The sequence below is a fragment of the Phaethon aethereus genome (genome assembly GCF_964289735.1).
Source record: "Phaethon aethereus genome assembly, chromosome: 2".
In the NCBI taxonomy this organism is placed as follows: Eukaryota; Metazoa; Chordata; class Aves; order Phaethontiformes; family Phaethontidae; genus Phaethon; species Phaethon aethereus.
Window position 1 is genome coordinate 125,991,402 of NC_138582.1, and position 25,132 is coordinate 126,016,533.

Here is a 25,132-nt window from a genome sequence, read left to right on the forward strand (position 1 = left end):
GAGTGGGAAAATAGGAATGAAAAAGCAATATTAAATAAAGCTAGAAAGTTATCTATAAAATATATTTGAGTCACACATAATTCTGCAAGAGTTCATGCAAACATTATTGCACTATGCAGTTTAGTTAAATGAGTTCCCTAAGAACAGATAACTGCTATCATGTCTCAGTTGTTATAAAGGAACAAGATAGGTTGATTCTATTATTGTTATCAAACACAGTACACCTTCAGAGCTGCAGTTTATTCTAAATCCAGATTTTAAAAAACTGCATTTAAGTAACACCAGTCACTCAGTCATGAAAAACTTGAATTCCCTTCCATTATACTCCTACCAACTATATCCTGTTTGAAATATTCTAAAGCTAAAAAACTTGTGAGAACACATCTGCTTATCAAAAGTACAACTCTTGACAGATCATGGGAAAAGCTGTAATGACCACGTACATATATGGAGACTCTCAAAATTAAAAGTATATGCATTCAAGGAACACACAAGAGACAGTACCATACAGTGTCTATGCTGAATTAACAATATAGTTATGCTATTTGTGGTATTTCCAAAATAGATGCATCAGCCCAGAAAACTCCAGCTTGCCTAAACACCTTCATACAAAACTGCATTACATACGCAATTCTACATACAGATTAAGGAGTAACAGACAAGTTGCACTAGCAAACAGGCTAGTTAAAAGACAGACTTTTTTTTTAAATCATGCAAGCAATAGCAATATCTTGCTCTGGACAGCTTTGGGTATTTAATTTGAATGCTTAAATCAAACCCCATTCCCTCTATACAGTCAACAGCTTCTCCAAAAGACAATTCAAAGCACTTTATATTCAGAGTCTATTGCTTTTTACCAGCTAAATAAGGAGGCTAAAGTTTGACGCTCTTATAATACTAATAACTACAAACTGAAAAATAGAAACAACTCTTCTGTTTGCTTTAAATTTATAGACATTATTATTATTACTACTACCATCAGACACACATAATTTGGTTGAACAGTACTTTTACATTACAAACTGAAGAGCATGATTATGGAGTGGTTCAGATCATGTGACTTCTCAGTACTTGCCTGATCAAGAGCCAAGGAGAAGAGGGATGGGAGGGAGGAAAATAGAAATTCAATGGTTTCTAAGAAAAATCAGTCATTTGGTTGGAGGAGGAACCAAAAAACCTTTCCAAAGCAAAAGACTCAGCAATTACTTACCCATAAATAGTATGTGAACTGCAGTGCAAAAATAGCTATGCCTTCATTGTCAAATGATCCTGCTACTGATCGGGATATGTAACCTGGAACTATGGCAATAAAACAGGCAGCTAAAAGCCCTGCTCCCTGGTTCCACAGTTCTCTGGTGAGCAGGAAAGTAGAAATAGCTGTAAGGCCGCTAAAAACTGGTGCTAGGAACACACATACATCTCTTATATGGACTGTCACGTTAAGCATATTTAAAATCCAATGTATAAGGCCCGCTGTCACCATCAGTCCTGGGTATACCTAAAAGGAGGGGGAAAAAACAAAGAAACACACACTAGGTTATTGCAGAAAATTATCATGGCAGGTTTATTTGCATATAGTTTGCAATGGAAACAGTCATTTCTTAAGCTGATATAAGCAGTGAGCAGGTAAAGCTGATTGAATTATTTTAATACTACTTTAATCATGTTTTGACAACATCACCGAATACCAGACATTCTTTAAATTCTATCCAAATGCTAACAATTACATATAATCCATTTTGTAAATGAATAAGCAGTATACAGATAATATCCTATCTTTGCCTGACATTTATTATATGGGAAGAATCTGTCGTTAAGGTATGGAAGCAGAAGCTAAAGTTTGCAAGAGAATTTCAATCCAGCTAACAGCTTTAAGAAAAAAAAAAAACAAAACCAAAACAAACTCAAAACCCCTAAGACAACAGGAAGAAACCCAACATTTCCCAGCCCTATCCATTTTCCTGCAAAATATACCATGCTACTCTTTCGCTTCTCGTTACCCATGGAGAAAGAAAATGTGCATCAACAAGATTTTTTTTTTTTTAAAGCTGAAAAGCTGTCGGACAGTCAGCTGAATATTCTGTATTTGCAAGACATCTGTAGACATCTTTGGATATGAAGAATTAAAATAAAGTCCTATAAAATTGAATTAAGATGCCCTCCAGGAAAAGTAGCATAGACTTAACACAAATCTATTGAATCCATCATAGAATATGGAGAACTTTAAAATATTCTCAGTAGGAATTCTACCCTCCCACATTTATCAACATTAGAAAAATCAATAGGTACTTGAAAAGTTAATACGTACTTCACCCGCCTTAGTTTCTTTCGAAAGCTAAGAAGGGCATTGTACTAAATTAAATTAACAGACGACAGACTGTTCCCCTGCATATATCCTTGAGAGCTGGTTTTCAAGATAAACTGTTTTCAGGATAAACATAACATAGCATGTGACTTGCAAAATAATGTATGCAGTCAACATTTCAATTCTATTTCCTAAGGGTTTTTTCTTTATATAAGACAGGTATGGAAAAAACACATACATATGTTACATAAAAAGCGCCTCAAGTGTCTCTAAGATATTAAAACAAATGGTGATCTAATTGTTACAAAAAGCTTCGTAAATGTACTTAAATGGTATGTACTGTAACTAAAAAGTTTTAACGGACTTTCACACATTAAGTAACGTGGCTGTGTTACTTCGCATTACTAAAGCTATTCTATCAATGAATTATATTTGTATTCTGACTTGATAATATTGTTTTGTATACCTTCCCTGTCTTGCAACTTTCATCAATACCAATCTTACCTACTCCTGATGTTTCATACAGGTGCCCCGCTCATTTGATTCCAAAAGGTCTTTTCCCAGTAAAATCCTAACATTTTCCATTCACACAAGAAGTCCACTCAAAATACACCAATGGATTAAAACTTGTGCCTTAAGAGATTTGGATAACTGTTTCTAAAAAAAAGTTTTTCTTTTTTTCATTTCATGCACCAGAATTACAGAAGTCATAATACCCTTTTTTATTACTATTAGAAGTTCAGATGTAAGGAAGTAAAACTCAGTTCTATTTTTCTTGTTCACAGTATGCTGTTGGATAAAGACTAAAGCATGTTGACTTACATTAAAAGTGTTTTTTATTAAAATTCTTTTATCAATGTTGAATTTGTATTGAAAGTTCAAAAGACTTACTGCAAAGTCATCTTTAAGTTATTATTACAATACTTACAGTTCCACCTACTATTCTTCCCAGTGGATACCATGCTCTTTCATCAAACCAATTTAAAAATTCATAAAACCCATGGGATGCAAGATGATGTGTTGATCTATAGTTAAACCTAGAAAGAAAGAGAGGAAAAAGGGAGGGAAGATAAAAATCAAGAACCTAAGTTTTAGGCATACCTTAAGTCATCTGTTTTCTAAGTCCTAGAAAGTAATTAAACTTTAGCATCTCATTTAGTATATAAGTACAACAGTCCTCTATAAATCTATAGTTTTAAACTAAATTACTAGGCTCTCAGTTACTAACCACACTGTTTTCTTAATTTCTCCAGCCAGTGCATATACATAGATGAAATGTTACAGTTCTGGGGTTTTTATTTTGTAAACATTAAAAAGTTTTCTATCCCTCTGACAAAGAGTGCTGTAATTTTCTGCATTCCTTATTAAAGCTAGTTTTCAGATATAGTCTATCAACCAATTATTGATCACATCCAGAATACCACTTAAGCAGAATTAAGACCATGGAAGAATCAACGCAAGACACCCGTTCTGAGACAGGATAGCTACCCGGTACATCTACTGCTGCTCTACTTCATGTAACGTTGAGAGGTGATGTAGTGGAATAATATGCAACACAGGGAATCAGTCTATTTGCTCACACTACCAAACTAATAGCCTTGATATATTCCCTTCCTTCTATCAGTAAGAATCTACACAACACAGAATCTATGTAGATGAAGTTTCATCTTCAAAGATTGTACATTCTGCTGCAGAAAATTCCTTGTAGAACAGAAGCTCTCCCATGCATACCTTCCACATTGCTCATGTACCATTAAAAAACATTGATGGATTGCCATCTTCCACTTTTCTGGCACATAATTTTTCCAAATTCTCAAACTTCAGATAGCAAAACTTTTCAACTATTAGTCCATTAATTCTTCAAATTAGGTATCAGACTGTTCTGAGAAGAACTGCAGCACATGCCACCCCAAACTGCAACTCCTTCATTATCATTCAAAAGCCAAACTAACAAGGCTACAGATATTGATGCTGTGAAGTTTAGTAAAGAAAGTTTAGGCTTAGGAAACCCTGGGTGACCACCACTTCTGAAACAAGCAACATCCACAAACTCAACTCTCCTAATAAACATTCTAATTGGAATTTAAATAACAATGTGAAATTCATTAGTTAAAGAAGTATTAAAGATTGTATTCATTAGTTAAGTAGACCGTCAGATGACTAAATGGAACACCGTAACAGATGACAGGTTAGATGAGCAAACCACCATGAAAGACTTCCAAAGACTGCATTCAAAACGAGAAAAGCTTGTGTGTTGTTTTCATTTTGTCTACTTTATGAAAGTATCCACTTGTATCAGTAACATGCATCACTTCTAACACAAATTTTAAAACTACATCAAATTCTTTCATAGATCTAGGATTCCCAAAATACCACAGGTTTACTTTGAACTAATTCATTTAAACAGAAGAAAGCTAATGTTATTCAAGACTAAGACCCATCAAGTTCCTACTTGTTTCATCAGTACAGTAAGTGTAACTTCTGAAGTACAACCATGCAGAGGTCATGAGCAGATTTCTTCTACACAGTGAAAGAAGAAAAAGAATTGAAATTTAAGTCCAGGTGTCCGCAAACTTGCATGTTTCCACTGATTGAACTATCACAGCATCAGTCAAGTGACATTAAAAATAAGTAAATAACAAACACAACAACAAAAAAGGAGTGCAGGTTAAATAAGCACTTATATAGGCTACATTAACTGATAAAACTGTGGACTTTAAAAAGTAGTCATGTTTATATAAGAAAATTCACACAAACATCAGTCATTCCGACCTAGAAATCTTTGTATCAAACAGCAGTGTGACATTTGTTTCTAATAAGCCTGCAACTATTCCCATTTGACTAAATATCTAAATATTAATTAATTTTCCAGTTCTGAACTGTCAACTATAATGTTATTTATGAAATGCTGTACCTGTAAAATTAGCCTCTTATCTTAGTACAGAAAGGTCTATTGTTAATTTGTTTAGTGCCAAGTGCCTTCAGTACTGCACAAGACAACACAGGAGTTCCATGTTGCACAGGACGCATACAATTCAGCCAGCTATGGAGCGGACTCAAAACGCACTGAAAACCCAGTCAATGTTGTTATCCTAGAACTTTAAAAAGGGAACAAGAAAGATATTTACTAACATGGATTGATTTTAGATTTTTAAATCATGACTCAAACTCACAGAAGCTTCAAAAGTATGACTAATATTTACTTTTAGAGCATTAAAAGATTAGTTAAACAAATGAAATAGGCAAGAGGAATACATATTGACATTCTCCTCCTGTTTCAAACTAGTAAATCTTCATGACTGACTTCAGAAGGATGCAAACTGTTCTGTGCTTTGGCAGCGTCCCGTTAAGTCTTCAATAAGAAGGAATTACCACCCAAAATTGAAATGCAACGTAACAACATCCTACTTCTACTACTTGAGAGGTAAGGATTCAATCTTCCCTCTTAATATACTTTTGGATTGATACAATTCTATTAACCCCTTCTTTCAAAAGCAGTTGATTCTCCCACAAATGAAAGCATGCAGAGACAGCTAGGCATGTCTTTACAGCAGGAATTATTAGAAATACTATAGGTACCTTAATTTTTCACTGTAAGAGCTATAGGTGAGAACAAGAAATAACCTTCTAACCACTGAAACCTAAGAAGTGTTTAGAAGCTTAACTATAGCACCTCAGTTTGACTTAAAAGAAGTGCTCACATCACCTCCCACTAGGTAACCTGCAAACAAAAATAAGTTAAAATGTAAATATAAACATATGCATACATAAAGAGAAGCTTGATGAACAATGCTGCATATCAAAGCCAGCTTCAGGCATTGACAAAGTGGCAGCAATGGGCAGTGCACCAGACAACAGTGTGGTCTAGCAAACATATGATGACAGTACTCTGCTCTGATACCGCTTACTCACTTCAAAGCACTCCACTCCTTTAGGGCCAAACCTGAACCTTATAAAACCATTTCCTTTTTAGCCAGAATGGAGAGGTTTCATAGGGGTGTGAAACAGCCCTGGGAAATATCAGGAAAAGTGCCACCTTTGCCTATGCCTGCACACTGGAGATTCACGGGCTGCAACTGAGCGAGGAATCGGAATGGAGACAAGAACAGTCAGTGCTGTGTAGGGGTTGCATTTCAGGCTTGGGTGTCCCTGCCTTCCCCAGTTCTTCCACCTCCACCAGCAGCGAGAATAGGTGACATTTACAGTTTTTATCCAGCTCTCTTTCTGACTGGCTAGACATTAGCCAAGAAGACACAGGAACTGGAGTACACTGTTGGGTACAGTGACTCAATAGGATGCACTACTATGTGACAGGACCAGGCTGAAGGAAAAGGATCTCTTCTCCCACACTCAACGCTCACACCCATCTGATCTTGAGGTATGGGAACTGTTCACCCATCTACCAAGATTCCCTCTCATCCACCCTCATCCCTTTGAGTCAAGTCAATTTGAGACAGACCTGAGAAGAATAAAGAACAAAATTATATGAAGCACATGCCTAATTAAGAACCTAGCTTCACAGACCAAGATGAATATTCAAGTTTTCAGTCCATGTTGTGAAGATACACACTTGCAAACATTCAGCAGAGTAGAGCTCTTAAGGACCTTACTGACAAACACCAGTAAGCTTTGACTTTTCTTATTTTAGCTGACGTTCTAGGAGGAAAAGTGATGCTCTGCTGTTCTCCTTGCCTCTGTCAGGTCTGTAGTTTGAAATGTCTCCTCCTCTGAGCTAAGCTTTAAAAGAATCAAACGATCCTAAGTCTTTGAACATTTCAGAATTCAAAGTGCCAACCACCAAATTAGGCTGGTATTATAATTTGAACCTTTTGGCAGATGCTCTAATGGTCACAAAAGTGCTCTATGCATGTTACCATTAGTTTTGTGGCACTATTGGAGATACCTTTTTTTATAGTTGGTTCAGTAGACAACTGAAGATGAGTTAATAAAGATACGGTTCTCATTTTCAAAGCATATTTCAATTTTAGCATAGAACAGAGCACAAGCAGCAACAGCAAAATAACTGAGCAGAGGCATAATTTTTTTTTATTAGCAATATTAATTTGCAAAGCTTAACTAGGCAACTTATGAAATAAAGCCTGTAAAGCTTTCAGTTATATGTTATGTACTGTTAATACATAACCTTAACTGTCTGTTCATGCTTGGATTTGATTTTTATTCCACCCTATGAATTACTTTTTTGATGACACAAGGTAATGCTGTAACATGATTAGCTAATGCTAGTTACAGTGATCACTCATTTTATCCAGGAGCTACAGAATTCTCCAGTACTTCACAGCAACAATTATTGCTGTATTTATAAGGAGACATCTTTGGCTTTGACATTCCTAAGTTTAGTATTTCCTTGACAAAAGTACAATTTAAGATGAACATTCAAATAAAATTCAGCCTACTGAGAAAGAACATATAGGAAAAGAGCACACATACAGCAATGCAGTTACTTCATCCAGATCTTAACAACATTTAAGGCAAATTACACTGACTATGAGGGAATTAATTTGACCCTCCCATTACAAGACAGCGCAAGACCAGAGTGTCGCTGCTTGTGGGAATGTTGACTGTATAAAACCCTATCAATTTCATGCTACTATTGCTCCATCATCTAGACTTTTTATCTAGCATTTTATAGCCATCTGAGAATATGTAATCTCCTTACTGGCAGAATCTGTTGAAAATTTGCTAAGCCTGCAATTATAAAAGCTTCTGTGCTCTAAAAGTCTTCAGCTGCAGATGCACAAAATTTTCACATCTGCAAACTTGGAAAAATGACATGATACAAACTGTGAACATTACAAGCTATCTGAGCAATTCTAGGAGTCAGTTTTTAATGCAAATGTAGATTACAGAATCAATTCTACCATACAGCATCTAATTAGAGATGGCAAGTCTAGATTCTTGAAAAAGATAGTTGCAGATTGACTCCATATCTTTTGTATCCAAAGGAAGAATTTATTCAGCACAATACTTTCATGGAAAATCTAACGAGAAAGTTCAGTAACTTCCACTGAAACGAAGAAACACATAGACAGTATTCCATATTAAATTTTAAAACACCTGCTTGCCTACACATTATACTACAAGCACAACATCCTGAAAGACTTATTCTGAAGTCTGTATCTACGAATAACCAATTACCACAACGAGTTTTGCATATGGTTTTTAAAATGCAAGCACAGTACCCCATCAATCACATAACGAATTCCATGCACTACAGCAGGATTTCTCATGATGAAAATGCTTACTTGTGTTGAGTTTATAACCTTGGAAAAGTATGTGTGGACATTTAAGCCAGTTTCAACTAATCAAGATCAGAATTTTGCACCAGCAATACCTGTAGGCAAAAGTACTTACGACAGGTAAAACGTCTTTCCTACCACCCACAACACAAAACCAAGGTGTTATGGACCTCACAGTTAAAAATGGACAAAACACACACTGCGCTCCGCATGTGCAAGAACCAGCAAGACAGAAGGTGGTCCTCCATTTACTTGAGCCAAAACTTACATAACTCCAAAATGGAAGAGCAACCAGGCGATTTTATTTCAGAAAAATCTCGTGTTCCTTTCTTTTTAACTTAAGCTGTTGTTAGCAGAATGGTTTTATTAGGTCTTAAACCTAATACAAACATAAAGATACACTGCATGAATTGTCCCTAATTAGAACTTTTATATATAATCATGTACTTCTGTGTCCACAGATCTTTTTTCCAGAATTTCTCTAAATGCAGACCTCCCACAGTTTTATGTGGAAGATGCTATCACTTTGCACACTCAGCTGGAGCTTCTGCACCTCACTGGACACACGCCCAGGAGTCACGAACACATTAACTCTACCCATTCTTTTACAAGAGACATGGAACATGTTTGCACAGTTCTTACTAAAGTTGATTGAAAAAGACAATTATTAAGTCAAGTCCACCAAAAAGAAAAATAAAAGCTTTGGCTGATGCAGAGTTTAATATTGTCCTAATGCTGTTGTTTTTAGAGGGTTAACTATGGAATTTTTGATGGTTTAGTCTTTATGACTTTATCTCAAAATATATGGATATGTAATTGCTCTTTGTATTCTGAAACAAGCCTCAACTAATATCAGGTATTTTGTGAAAGTTCCCAAGAGCGCCCTACATTTAGAGATGCCCAACTAAGCTTTAGGGGTTTTGTTGCAAATAAGGGCATTTGAAAATAGAAATACACATCCTGCAAGTTGACTGTCAACCAGAAGTCTAATGTTCGATAGGAGAATTGGCAGCAGTACTATCATTCTGAGTTTCCTCAGGTTCAAAATTGGCCATGATCCTGCTTTTGATTTCCTAATTCTGAACTAACATAGTCACTCAGAAAAATGTGGCGAAGATTCCTTTGTTATATGGAAGGATAGTATGCTGAAATAATAAAATGGCAGGAAGTTCTGCAGTGATGTGAAAAGATGGAAATTCTGAGTCAAAGGAGAAAGAAGTTTCTGTTCCTGGCATCCAGCTGAGCAATGAAACTCCTCCTGGTTTTAATACCATTAGAATAATCCTTGATGGGGAAGAACAATGAAAGCCCAGGCGGGGGGGGGGTGGGGGGGGTGGGGGGGTGGGCGAAAAAAAAAAGAAACCAGAAGGGCACCTATTCCTTCAGGTCCAACATTCAACCATGCTCAGTGGAAATCCTGAAGAATACCAGAATGGTTATAGGGTAACCATTAAGAATATCGAAATGCCCCCAGTGTGTTTAAGAAGGATTACAGAATTCCTACTGCCGCTACTTGGCATGGTATTTCCACTGCCTGCAATAAGACGTCACACACAGCAAGTGCTAAAATCAGGAACTGCATGCTGCCAGTAGCTTAATGATATGAAATTCTACAGGGAGCATACAGTCACTCTAACTTCTTCAGAGCGCCCAGGGCATATGCAGTATTTTTGCTGAAGAGCTGCAAGGTTTTTAAAGCATTCCATGACCACAGCTTATACTTTGCACATATGACATCTGAAGCCATGACATGCTTCCCATCATCACTGTAGTGGGTGTATATCTGCCTACAGTTTCAGACACTTCCTTTGATGCCTATTACACTTTATCATGACTTTTTCCTGTCTTGCTTGTAAACTATTCCATGTCTCAAAGCAAATTATTAGAAGAGTTATTTTTATCAATGCTAAAAGACAACCATTGCCAATGAAGTCTGTCATTCATAACATTTAACAACATTTTAGACCTAAAAAGAAAGTGATGATGCCATTTTTTCTTCTGACAGTCAAAATTCCCACGAGGTTTCAACAATAAGATGCAAACAGAATAATTTGATATTCCTACAGGAGAAAATTGAATGCTTGTTTTCTTCTCTACTGGACATACACTTCACTGCAGATACTATACTAGACTGGCATCAATACTGATGGCAGTATCGGTTCCCTATCTTTTGATAGCATCAGCTTCTTGAGAGGCATCACTTCTCTGCTCAATCCAGTATTAACCACCACAAACTAAAGAGGCCCCTAGAATATTATATCTGGGTTTTTTCCTGAGTGCTATTGGACTACTCTGTGGTGCATTTGCCTTGCATCTGAAGGCTTGCAACTCTGAAGGCTTTGCACCAAATTCAAGAATATGTTCAAGAAGGATGTTTCTTCTGGATGAAACAGACTTAACTGGATCTGCAGTTAACTGCAGCTTAACTTCTGGACCTTCCAAGTTAAAGGCTGGTACATGAGGGTCCAGTTGGCTGAAAGGAATTGCAACTTGTAACACCTAAACAACTATAGTGGACTCCTATTAAGCTGATCTCAAACATAGTACCTTGCTATACTGTAGCAAGATCTAATATGTATGCAGAAAAGAATACTAAGTTTTGTAGTAGTGTGAAATATAGAGTAAAATAAAGGATACTTCTTATTCACTGCAGGTACTTTAATTATATTTTAACTATTGGGGAGCATGTGGCACAGTCATCTTCTCTATTACATAATAAAGTGATCTGTATGCTACAATGCAGTGGCAACAACTGTAGTACTAGCTACACCAAAATGCAGTTGAACCAACTTCGCAATTACTTCCCATTAAGTGAAATTTAAGGAATCAGTGTGGATGCAAGGTGGACTGGCAGTCTGTACAAGACATGGTAAAAAGTAAACAGGACACTTAAAGAGGCGTTAGATCCCTAACATTCCATACAATCATTTAAGCAATGACAATATTATTTCTGGCACATTCAAACAGTTACGGCACCACAGAAGAGCGTTAGCAGAAACTATTACATTCACCCCTCAATAACCAACAGCCTGTTGCTTGAACTTCCATGTAGCATTACAAAGAGCAGGTCCAGACAGAATCGGACATTAGATATCAAACCACTCTGTATAGATTATGTCAACACAGTTTTTTGTTAGCTCACAGAAATTAAAAGAAACCACAATGCTGTGGTTGCATGTCAGTCTAAGTCAGTTTAGCAAGTTAAAATAATGTAGTGTTTCATCTAATATTCCTTAAATATTTGCTCCTTAGTACATCTCTTAATGCACCTGCTATCCTCCTCCTGCAACTAGCTCTCAGGTACCTGAATTCTCTGACTATGCTTTCTTTCAGTTGTCCTTTCTGTAGGTAGATTATGTTTAGTCCAAGAAGCTGGACCTCTCAGAGCACCTGTTCAGCTCCATCTGTTTCAATATTGACTTACTGACTTTTTACTACAATGAATGCTGAAAAAATAAAAGTTAACATATTGGAGTGGGTAATACAAAGCATCATCAGAGCAGAACCAGATAGTCTAACTTGAACAATTTCTGTCCAATGATTGAGGCCAGGTTAAAGACCTAATTTTACCTAACTTAAATATGTCTGCTCAAATTCTGCTTAACCCTTCAGTAACCTGACATAAATAGACATAAATGTTGCATTCATCAAGTAAGTTTCCGTTGTATGTACGTTTATAGGCACACATACATAGCCATCTGCGGAAGAAAAACCACACAATATGCCCAGGGTTTGCAGAAACTTAGAGATAGATCCAATTATCTAGTTATGCCCTAATCAAACAAAGCTGAATATAGCACAAAGTGCAAAAGAGGGGGTTAGGGGTGCAGGGAGAGATTCACAACTCCAGGATGCCTTGTACTGAATTACACTCTCGCCCAAATTTAACTGTCACAGTTATCCTTCAACTGAGGTTTGCTAGCTAAAAGGAGTGCAGTACTCCTAATCCACTTCTGTGCCCAAATCAGACAAATTAGCTTGAATCACAGCTAAAAAGCAAACCACTCTAAAGATGATCTAAACTATTTCACCTGATCTTTTCTGAAGCAGATTAGGAGTACTCACATGATCTATTAATACAGTCCGACAGAAAGGATAGTGGCCTCCAGCTGAGGGCAGAAAGACTTCCAGTTGTTTGCTAAGTGACTGCATAGTCTCACAGTGGAGGAAATTTATGTTGGAATAGGATGTCACCAATAAAATAAACAAAGACCAGGAAAGTAGATGACAACAAGTCTTCATCCTTCCCTACAACACACAGACTGGAGTTTATCTTTCTAACTGTGTTTTGCATTCTTGATCCACTTTCAATGTCTGATTTATTCTAAAATAAGTACGGCAAGCAGAATTTAAAATGAGTCAATCAGTCATCCACTACATCTATTTTATATCCTTCATACTGTTTCAAGTAAGTCTAAATAAAAAAATGCCAAGTTTTCACTGAATTGAATTCAGCCTGTTAAGAATTGTACTTAATGGTTACCAATGTTTCTTTAAAGACTATTTACAAGAAACACAAAAGTTTAATAACAAAACATTATTTGCTTTTTATCAGGTATCCTCACAGAAGTGTTACAGATTAAGTGTAGTGCAGTGAATACATGCTCAGCTTTAAAGACGGTATTTATAGTTAAGATTAAATTCCTGCTATGTACAATGTGAAATTAAAGTTACTTGTTTGTTTTCTCATTACTTGATGGAATTTCTAGTATTGCTCAGTCTTACTATATTGTAGCTATCAAACTATTTCACTGTGTTCCTCTGTCACTTTAGTAAAATCTAATTCATGTTTACAAGTGACCTTAAAGGGGCTTTAAAAAAACAGAAGAAAATACAATAAAAATGTGGAGGTGAGGGAACACTGTTAAGATGACATAGGTTTAATATTACACACTTATGCTTGGAAGCTGTGATGCCTTTCTGCCACAAATGCTATTACAAAAATATTCATAGACTGCACCCACCATTGCCTCATCTATCATATGTCCAGGAGCATGTACTTTCCAAAACACATCACCTCCTTTACCAAACTGTATACTAACGTAGCCAGCTGGCCGCTATAGCCCTTCTGTCTAATATTAATGAACAGTAAAAGGGATGAGTTTAATTTCTAATGCCACTTTATTAAATAACAAGTACTGACTTGAGGTACCATGCCTTCCTCTTCTCCCCCACTGCCACATAAAATGGGGTACGGTAAAATGAATGTCTAGTTGCTCATGAAAAGGAATGGGGAACGAAGGATAATAAAGCAAGAGGATAAGTTGCAGATCAGGCAGGGTTGAAGAGATGTGTATTGCAGGGGTACGTGAGAGTTGTTGGGAAAGACCTAGCAGAAGTTCTCAAGTCTCACATTCCTAAATCTTCTCTCTCCTGGCTCCCCAAACTTGAATTAAATCAGCCTGTTCTAGGACCTTTCACGCTTCAATCCCCATCAGACCATATGCCCCCTCAACTCTTTCTCCATAAATGTGCATTTAAATTGGAAAACTAGAGTTAGCCTTCCTGGTTCAGAAAAGGGATTTGGCTCTAGATTCCCAACATCCCATATAACCATTTAAGCAATGACAATCTTATTTCTGGCAGAACTTTTAAACAGTTACAAGCAGAGTAGAAGAGCTTTAGCAGAAGCTATTGATATGGTCCACCCCTCAATAACTCATGGTCAGAAAACTCATGAATACTTGCAATCGGATCAGGTATGTGCCAATAGAGCAGCTCACTGCCACTGGAAAATTGGAGTTTCCTTCTCCCTGCATCTAGCTGCAGATCTTGACACCTGTACTTACCATATTTCTGCAAGTTGCCTTAACTTGTTAACACAGCAGAAAACTATCCCAGGAAGTGTCCAAGAAATGATGGGAAATTCAGGACCTGCTCCACTTGTAGATGCAAATAAGGCCAATTTATACTGATGAAGACAAGCTTAGCAGCACCTCGTCATAGTGTAGATATTCAGGGTAAGACTTAATTCAAAAGACTCTGAACTGTCATCAGCCACAGCAGCTTTCTGGAGGTTCTCAAAGGAACCTTTGGAATCATCTTCCATGTGTTTTTCAATGTGCAAATGATATCTACGGGTACTCCAGAACAGCATATTAGATACTGAGATAGAAGACAACACTGCTTAACTTCCCAGGTAAAAGTACCATTCAACTAATGTTTAAAGCTGTTCTGTGGCTTTTTCTTCTTAAAGAGAGCACTGAAAGAAGACAGCAGACGGCACTGTATGGAATATTCTATCACAAAGCAAACACATGATGGGCATAGGTAAGAATATTGTGTTGAAACTGGAGTATGATGGAAGCGTAAGGAATAAGGGACTCTGAAGTTCACTTACTAAAGCAAAAGCTAGAAAATAAAGTTCAGTGATAAAAGTTAGAAGCATGATGTTATTTGACACAAAACAGTCTTCTCCCAAGCAAAAATCGGGCTTTACTGTGGGGGTGTGGAGGGAGTGTTGGTGAAGTAGTGGTGGATTACAGCACTAAATTAAAGCACTAAAAATTCCTTGGGTCCTGAATATGTTTAGAAGAAAAATTACATTTGTCATTACTAGCTGACCTGAGACATCACAAATTAAGATACTGTTGCAAATGTTTAAGGTAGTCTCTCCAGTGTCAAAATCCATTTTCTATTTGGCAAATGAAAGATTAAGACTGTTACAGCGTAAAATGAATTGTGAGACATATGCAACAGTTTTTCAAATATTACTTCAGACATTTGACATTAGATAAATCACTCTAGTCACCTGTATGAAATAAAACAGTAGCATTATACAACTTCTTAGAAAACTCAAACACTGCATGGGCTTTCATGGCTCACTTTACTGTAGAACAAGAGTCAAAGACACCCATTTACTTCCATTGTTAACATCAAAGTAATAATGCCAAAGCTCCAATTTTGTTTCACTGGCTTTCTAAATTAGAAGAATTGCAACTTGAAGACATTTTATCTATTACCAGAGAAAGAATTAAAAGCATTTTAATTCCCAAATTAATACCCAAATGATAAACTTCAAATATTTCAACCACAAAGATGAAACTGCCTTTTTCAAGATATACATTCCAAACAATACTTATGAAATTCTAAGTTATTCAGCTGAACTTCCAAATGTTGCTTGGGATAAGTTTAGAGTAGGAAGGACACACATCTGACATATGCAATAGACTACCGGAAAAAAAAAGCTGGATAAACATAGACAAAGAAAAGTATTCAGGACAAGTAGGCTTATTTTGTTATGTTTTGCTTCTACAACAAGAAAATGCATTGCTAAATTTTCAAATCCTCTGGCTATAGCATGCAAGTATTCTGTTTAACATGTGGTCTTTCCAGTCAGCTGCATCCTCAGACAGGTGCGTTCCATACCTAGATTTCCTTAAAAATATCCATTGGAAAGATTGGAATAAAAATAAATAAAATCACACTCCTTGGAGGTAAAGAAGTTGGCTACCATTTATAGTATAACAATTCCAAAAAATGAACACAGAGTCTGAAAAAAATATAGCAAAGAACTCACAAAACGTAGGTTTCCCAGCCACATGTGCTAGAACAGTTTAAAATTACATAATGACATGCTATTTCTCCCTTCTGCAAAATCCATTTACCATGCAACAAACAGGACAGGTGGTACCCATGCGTACAGTGAGCCACTCTTTTTAAATAACTGTAAATAATACTGTGTAAAACAGTCTAAAACATAACAGCAATCCCATTAAGGACACCACCAAAAATCAATAACCAAACCAAACTTGCATCCTCAGTTGCAATATACCTTCCCCAAGGGTTTTTGTTTGTTTAAGTGAGGGAAGTTTTGAAAAGGTGTTTTGCAATTCTGTCTTCATGGACTATCAGCTGAACAGAACTCCAACATGCTCTTTAACTAATAAACTAACATAACCCATATAAATCAACTGCCATAGAAAATGATACGATAAGCACTGTAGCAGTCTACATACCTCGGACATTTATATTAAATGGGCCCTTTTAAAAAGTAATGTATGATACTGGACTTGGGTCCCCCATAGCAGACAGACATTTTAAATACCATTTCCTGCTCTTAGAAGCAGTCATGTACAAACACTCAGTTATCCCTTGTTTAAAATAGACCATTTCTTTTTCTAAAGCACGAGGATACTGCCTCACTTAATAGCAAGAACTTTTGAAGTATAGGAAGCCTTTAATTCTGCATATGCCAAAGGACCTTTATCTTGGGAAGGCAGCAGTAAGTTGAGAAATACAGGAGATCGTCTATTTTGTTTGTATTTATGTCCTTAAATTAATTCCTCAGGCTGTTTCAACTTATGTAAGGTGTGGTGCAGCATTAGGGTCAATTTTATGGTACCTCTCAAATCCAGACCTACCGGCTACGCACATTAAAAATACTTCTGCTTGATTCCCAGCAACAGCTCCAATAAAGATCACAAGCTCTGCTCAGCTATAGGGCCAGAAATGAAGTCTATCCATTGGACATACCTTAAACTTTACCATAGATGTGAAGCACAGGAAGACTATAGCAATACTTGTCCTAAGTTCACTTTGTTCTCCAAACAAGTGGTAAGGCTGATGGTTAGAAGCCTTGCTAAAGGAGTTAATGGTAATAAAAACATCTGCACATGCCCTGCTACAGAGTGCAGGCTCCCCAGGCTCTGAAAGCAGCAGCTTCAATGGCTCTGCTAGAGTAGAAAGAAGCCCTCAGGATTAGCCCTGAATAGTCAGCACAAATCTACCGCAAAGGGCTTGCAAGAACAGAATTTTCAAACATTAAGAAGGAAACTCTGCAGCACATGCACAGATAAGACTTTAAATGGGAAACAACCTGACTGAATCAGAAGAGGTCCTTGTGGAACAGCGAAGATACCTCCCTAAACCCAGACTACTCCCAACCCATTTAAAAACTATTAGTACCTGTAGGATTTTTAATTTTCCTTCTAGCTTTACTGCCCAAAATTTTTGTTCTCTGCTTCCCTCACCAGTTCAACATAAGACAGATTTAAGATCATTAGTATTAGGGTTACATGCTGCCAAAACCAGAGACTATTAGAGACCAAATTATGATAGGAAGCAAAAGGTAACCTTTATAAACCACCATAACCCTATGTAATCAAATCAAATTTCTGTTTAAGAAACAGAACATATTAAGATGCTCAAATAATAGGGTATCTGCCAAGAAAAGTCCAGTCAAGGATTTTCATCATAGCATTTACTCACAAACACTAGACTAGATGGAGCATTTGCTGAAGACCGTTAAAAAAAAAAAAAATAAATCATGGCATTAAAAGCTAAACTTGCTGGTTCAGTTTGACCCAGTCTACATAAAACATTCCGATATATTTTCCTTTTCAAGTTTCATTCTGCTATCCACAAATCAATAAAAGAGTCAACACTTTGCAAGCACTGTCTCACCTCCTATGTTTTCCAGGAGAAGACTGTAAGGATAGTCTCTGTACTCAACCATACACTGCACACGTTTGATGAGCACTGCCCCTCCTACCCTCTTACGCATAACCCCGTTACTGTACCCACATGAAGTCTGATGAGGTTTTTATGCCAATTAAAGGTTGCGCAAGAGAGGAAAGAAACACTACCCTCTAAGTAATAGGTAGTAGAAAACAATAGTGAAGATGGAGCAGAGGTTTGATTCTTACATGAATATTATTTTATGAGGCCACATGGTGAACCACTTTTCAGCTGCGTCAGTCTGATCAAATCTAGCCTGAGGTCTCCCCACTCACAAAGCAGAGTCTCTGCTATGCCTTCAACTGTCCAATGTTCTTTTTCCAGACTGTCCTCCTTCTATTAAATTTCTAATATTTACCTATTTCTGCAATTTTCTAAGCAGTAGAAAATTTCAGTACAGTCAACTGCACATCTTCTTGACTGTTAACACAGTATCAACCTTCTAGAAAAGTTTACTTAGCTTGAAAACAGCACCCTTCAAGTACCTGAACAAGGAAAAGCTGTTCAAGTCCCTGGACATAGAGGACTTATTATTTTATAATCTAGAAAGCCTCAAAAGCCAGACTGACTGGTTTCTCAACCAATGTCATACTGCAATAGAAGTGATCAAAAAAAGATGCCTGATCTGGATCTTCCTCATTAAAAAGGGGGGGATGGGGAAGATACCTAGCAGGTTATTCTCCAAGAAAATAAAAATCTCTAAACTTGCCCTTCATGAACACCCAAGTCCCACTAAATCAGATTTGGAGACTATGCTAAAATATTTTACCTACTATAATAAAATGGCAGAAAGGAATTTGAGCTACCTGGCTACCTGAAATCCTGCTAAAATTATTACTATTTACTAGAGTGTAAACAACTTTCATGATTCAAATGTAGTATGTCTGTATTTTACATTTAGAAAAAAGTCACAAAATACTTAATCCAACTGCTCATTAACAGTAAGTACACAATCTTTTAAAACATATTCCTACAAAATAGAAATAAATAGAATACTCCTTACTTCATAGAATCAAAAAGCTTGTGAATGAAGATACTGTAGTAAGTTTTTAATATTAATCTCATGACATTTGCAACATCTCAAAATCAATACAAAGTGACTATATTCAAACTGGACTGGAATCAAATGCTTTCCCAAGCTCTGGAAGTTGTCAAAAGATTATAAACAAAAGGAAGCATTTGGGAAAAGAATCCTAAAGTGCATGGGAAATGTTTCCTAAACAGATCCACATTCACGTACTCACCTTCAACAAGATTATGCAATGGGCTGAAAGCCTCCAGAAAGACAGCAGTTTGGAGATGACAGTGGCTGCCACTCTTCAAGAACACATTTACTACACAATCTGCTGTCTGTTTGCCCAGCAAGAAGAGACTAGGCAGGTCAGCAATGGCCAGATGAATTATCCAGGTGGGACACATCTGCCTACAGATTGAGCATTGTTAATTGAGATTATCAACACTATCATCCTCTTTACATGAACCTTTTTTCCACTTATGAACACCAGCTTAAGGCACTCTCATTCACTGCTATATAGCCCTTCCCTTGTCGCTCCTGTTGCTCCAGTGTCTTAATAAGCTCTGTTTTTATATTTACGTGTCTCCACCCTATTACTCAATCCCAGTTTACCCTCTAAAATCAGTTGCTATTTACATTCCCTCCCAACATTCATATTCTTCCTCAAAAATAAGAAACTAACCTGCAATATAAAAACTGATGGTGGGCAGGCTCAGGGAACTAAAATGTTACAGTATTTTGATAATTTACCTCATTGAATCAACTCACTGTGACTGCTTTAGAACAAGCACAAAGAAAAAAGCAGGACTGCACAGTGGGTGACAGAGGAGAACTCCTACTCCAAAAAGCAACCATCAGATCAGCCAATTACAACACACAACTACAACATTACTCTCTCCCAATGAAATCAATACATTTACACAACCTCCAGTGTTCAATCAATTGCATACACCACTTCTAATGTTCACTTGAGCTACACTTTGTATTTTAATGAAGTTTTTGTATCTTATTTACAGGTGCTAATCCAAGTTTCCATTAATGAAAAAAGCTCCTAACAGCTCAAGAATCTATTTGGCAAACATGATTTGAGCCTAGTAAAACCTGTCTTTTTGGCTGCACCCAAGACAAAATCCTAACTTCCTTTAACCTGTCTGCCTCTGAAATGCAATCACAATGTTTATTTTCACCAGTTCATCCCTGTTCACCAAAGTCCACTTAATGGTAGGTGATGGTATCAGTGAGGAGAAAGTGCATTGCTATCATATATATAAACCATACTTCCCACTAGCACCATTACGTTACCTCAGTGAGGTATGATAAACAACGAGCACCCTGATGACAGTTAAAAAGCTGGTGGTTTGAACAATCAATGATGTTGGTTTAGAAGAGGCAAAGATGTATATGAGATTGTGGTAGTGCTGTTCAGTACCAGGAACTGGCAGGACAGTAGGAGACAACATTCCTGGCAGTAGTAGGTAGGCAAATGTGACTGACAAAGATTGCACCGGTGCCCCATCCTGCACATGCCAGCTGGTACAGCAAGGGTCTCGCGCTCGGACACACGAGTTTCTGTGTTCCAGCTTAAGCCAGCTCTTTCACTCCTCAGATAACTGGTGTTAATCTGGTGTTTCGCAAGCTGTTAAAATTCTCAGGGAAAGACAAAAGTTTGATCTACTGTCATGGGATATGATTAATGATTCAGATAGAGTTCTCACATGCGTGACTTAATGGTAAAAACTGTGCAAACAGAATGAACATTACTATTTTGATAGCATTCCCTGAAGACTACTGATGTACCCAAGGTTGTTACTGTTTTATTTAGCAGCACTATCAGGATGCAAAGGTCTTGCTAGATATATCTACCTTGTATGTATACATATATATATACACACACATAGATTATGTGCGTGTATGTATATATATATATGATATGAGCAGCCAAATGAAATGGCATATGGGCATGCTGGAGCTGTACTTTAGACAAACCAGTACGTGGAAAGTAGTCCCTGTTCAAGTACTCCATAATTTTGGTTGCCTTGGTTCAGCAGCCATGCTGGCATTTAAGGCAACATCTGACAGAAAAAACTACCTCGCTTGACAGTGGAGTTAAACATGTTGTTGTTCTTTCATGAAAAGCTTTCACTGTGCACTTGTGTGTATGTAGCACAGAAATTATGCTCTTGGTCCACCCAGCTGCCAAACCAGCCAACAGACGAATCAAATCTCAGACATGTCCATCCCAATGTACCATCACTGTCCATGTTTCAAGTTCTTGGCCTGATTATGAAATCCTGAAGTTAAATGCTGGAGGCCAGTCAATAACACAACTTAAAGTCAATGCTGACTGACTTCATGTATCAGCTCACCTGACCTAGAAGCTGCCAAAAAGTACCCACATTTTTCAAAGTCTCTGGGCCAGCTCAAGTATGGAAAGTAAAGAAGACATGAGAAATAAATCAAAATAAAGTGGCAATACTACATAAAAGGTATTCGGTGCAGGGGAAAAAAACAGTAATCCTAGTAATGACGAACAGGTTACAAGTTTGTAAATGACACTACGGTGACCTCAAAATACCAGTTTTTTTTCCTCACATAAGCATTGTATTATAATGGAGATCAGAAGCAAAAGCTATCCTCTCTCTACTGCCTTGGCCTATTGTACTACATTTGGGTCACTGCTAGAAGAAATGCCAACCAGAGTTAAGTCCTGGAGGCTAATTTTACAAAACACCCCCACCCCTACACCCGAATCAAACCCTAGCTTTACTGTCAGAAATGCAGCTTGAAAGAGATGTTAGGAAAAAATTGGTATTCGATTCGATTAATATGTAGAAAACCCAAGGCAAATCTCACTTTCTACCCACCCCCGATCTCCTACGTTTCTTATGTCCATACCAGAAAACTGGATTCCTAAGTAAATGAGAAAGCTTTCTACACCTTAGAGGCAACAATTTTCTTCCATTTAAAAGAATAACTGATTTGCCTCATGCTTCTCATGTCATCAAATATACCTCAGCTTCCTCTCTTGATCACAACACAAATACTAGAGAATAGGTGACATCACCACATTGCAAGATATCCTATGCAAGCTTGACAGAAAAAGCCAAAGGAATGGAGAAAACTATGGAACCGTTCCACCAGCAAAGACCGGCCACTGTCCTGAAAAATAAATAAGAAAACCCAGTTTACCTGGACAAGCTGCTAAAGAAGTAGTTAAAAAATTAAAAATAGGGCACTACCGCTAATCACTTTTCATAAGCTCCTTTCCCACATTAGATTCAGACTTGCAAGACCCTTACAACTGTGAAAAAACATTCCTACCTAGCTACTCAACAGTATTTAGGAGAAACGTAATTTTTTTACTCTTTCCACCAATATTGCTTCTGCAACAAAGACCTTTGTTTTTCCACAGTTTCTACCATTTCATATTCTCTTTCCTACTAATTAACTTAAGCGCATTTGCGTCTACCATTTCTGGCATGCAGCAACATGACACTGGCATGATTCTTGACATTTCAACTGTTTCTCAGACCTGGATTAAAATCAATGAGTTTTGTGAACTTCATCTCTTCTCTAATGAGCAAGGGTACATAGAGCAGCATAGACAGCAATGCCTTCTGTTTGTATACTCAGGAAGATGACTTTGCATCAACTTACACATTGCTTAAACCAGAAGTTTATCTTTACAACCATACCACAGCTATGAACTTAACTCCCACAGCACCTTTTTTAATGTCCTTTGAGGCTTAATAACAAAAGTTATGCAACTCAACACCGTAATAATTCCATCTATCCAAAAAGGATGAGCTTTGAATATAAAAATCAGATAAAGTTGTAAAAAAAAATGTAGGTTGCATGCTTAATAAAAAAAAGTTTCCTCCATGATAGAAAGTCTTTTTGCTTAAATTTAGATTAGAATAGCCTGAGAACTACTCCACAGGATACAATCCTGGGTTCCTAGCCTCGTTGCAGGTGTGTTTAACTGCACTCCTCCCATTGTTAACTTTATTAATTGAAAATTTGCATTCCTTTCTTTCATTTTCATTTGCAGAAAAACACTTAAATTGTGGGCAATTACTTATGTTTTGAAGATATTTTGAGATATTTGGCTTTCACATCACAAAGCCTGTATTACTTCAGTCAGCATTTAAAAACAAAGCAATTCCTTGTTCTCTATCCACTATTCCGAGCCATGATTTGTGAATGGACTACACTGGGTGTGGGGGGGAAGCGAGGGGGAAAAAAAACAACCGGAAAAGAGGAAGTTGTGCTTTTGAAACTGTTGGAGTGCACACTTTGCAAATAAGTAAAACTTCAGTAACAATTTTAGATTAAGTTTAACACAGAGTATCTACTGTGCATTTCAAAATGAAGCATCTCCTCCCTTCACGCGATTAACAATAAGGTCCGAGATAAAATTTTAAATTAAAACCAGAGAATTCATTATTCTAGAGTCACCTGCTGCTTACACTACTTAAAGTTCTAAAAAATCCACAGATTCCTAGGATGAAGTAGCCACTAATATAAAAAATTCATTGTCACGTTTTTGCATTTAAAAAACTGTCCCAGAAGTCCCATCATCTTTCACTTCGCCTTGCTGCAAGGAACCAGTGCAGCATTTCTTGATCTTATACATAAAATGGTTTCAGTCCCCTCCAAGAGTGAGAAGAACAGACAGCTTCCACAGGAGGGAAAGCAATCTTTAGAAAAACCAAGATGCGTGGGAAACAGCAAAAGTCCTTGGGCTCAGAAACGCAGCTTTGAAACACCTGGCAGTAAATCAATGTCACCCATTTCACTGTAATCCCTCAAGTCACTTTTATGAAGATTACTTCCTGCAGTGCATTCCTCGCCCTCCTCCCTCCCCGGACGAGAAGGGCTCTAGGAAAGAACTCTCCGAGAAGCCACACCGCCCAACGCCGCGACAGAAGGACCCGGACATCGGTCATATTTGGTACAACCGCTTCATTACGACGGCGGCGGGAGCCCCCGATTGCTGCCTGGCCCCCCGCCTGCCGCCCAGCGCCGCAACTCTCCCCGTGCCCCTGGGCGGCGCGGCGGACAGTCCTGCCGCAACTCAACCGCGTCGGATACGGGGCAACAGCCGCCTTCCCTGTCCCGGAGGTCTCCGCCGCCGCCGCGCTCGCTCCCTCCCGCCAAAGCGCTCGGGCACCGCCACTCCGCTCACGGGGCTTCCCTTCCCCCTCACGCCAGTCCCCACACACCGCGACCCCTCGGGCTCCCTCCGACCTGCCACATCGTGTCCCGTCCGCACCGCCTCCCTCATCCTTCCTTCCCGCCCTCCCTCCTAGGGCGGCCGCGGCTCTCGGCTCCCTCCGCCCGGCAGCCCGGGGAACAGGCGGGGAGCAAGTTCACGAAGTGGCGGAGCGGGGGGCAGGCGGCGGCAGCCTCCCGCCATCCCCGCGGAGGGGGAAGCCTGCGAGGCACCCGCCCCCCCTCCCCTCTATCGCTGGGGCTCACGGCGCGGCGCCCGCCTAAGGCGCACGCCGTGAGGGGGCGGCTTTTCTGCCTCCCCGTCCCGTCCGGCAGCGGCTGGGACTCACCAGGGGTCGAACTCGTGGATGATGCTCTCGAAGCGGATGACGGCGAAGAGCCGGGAGCTGAAGCCGGCCAGCCAGGCCAGGAAGAGGATAGTGAAGGAGAGGAGCGACTGCCAGCCCGCCGGCTGCGACAGGCCCCCCGACAGGCCGCCTCCGCCCGCCGGGGGGCCACCGGCAGCCGCCGCTGCCGCGCCGCCGCCGCCCGCCCCAGCGCGGCTATTGAGCAGCGCCACGGAGTTAGCGGCGGGTTTGTGCTTGTTGTCGGGGGCCGAGTGCTCCGCCATGTTGTACCCGGGGCTCCCTCGCAGCCTCTCCGCCTGGCGCGTGCGGGGAGGAGGCGGAGGAGGGGTGGGGGATGGAGCGGGAGGAAGGGCAGGGGGAGGGAGGCTCGGCAGGGGAGGGGACGGGAGGGGCGGAGCCCGCCCGCTCCCTAAGCTGTCCTCACCCAGTCCCCGCCGCCGCCTTGCTGAGCTGGGCTCTGCCTCCCGCCGCCGCCGTCACCATCCCAGTGCGGCGCGGGGCGGAGGGAACCGGT

General features: G+C 38.9%; 1 protein-coding gene across 1 annotated transcript in view; it reads right to left on the reverse strand.

Moving 5' to 3' along the window:
- STT3B (STT3 oligosaccharyltransferase complex catalytic subunit B) overlaps positions 1–24,881 on the reverse strand; it is a gene marked incomplete at both ends in the record, with an annotated part of 50,702 nt that extends 25,821 nt beyond the window's left edge. Inside the window, 3 exons of the mRNA XM_082015289.1 lie at positions 1,211–1,498; positions 3,234–3,342; positions 24,601–24,881. Coding sequence (XP_081871415.1) covers positions 1,211–1,498; positions 3,234–3,342; positions 24,601–24,881 — 678 coding nt within the window. The remainder of the gene's footprint in view (positions 1–1,210; positions 1,499–3,233; positions 3,343–24,600) is intronic.
- Between the last annotated feature and the right edge of the window lie 251 nt (positions 24,882–25,132).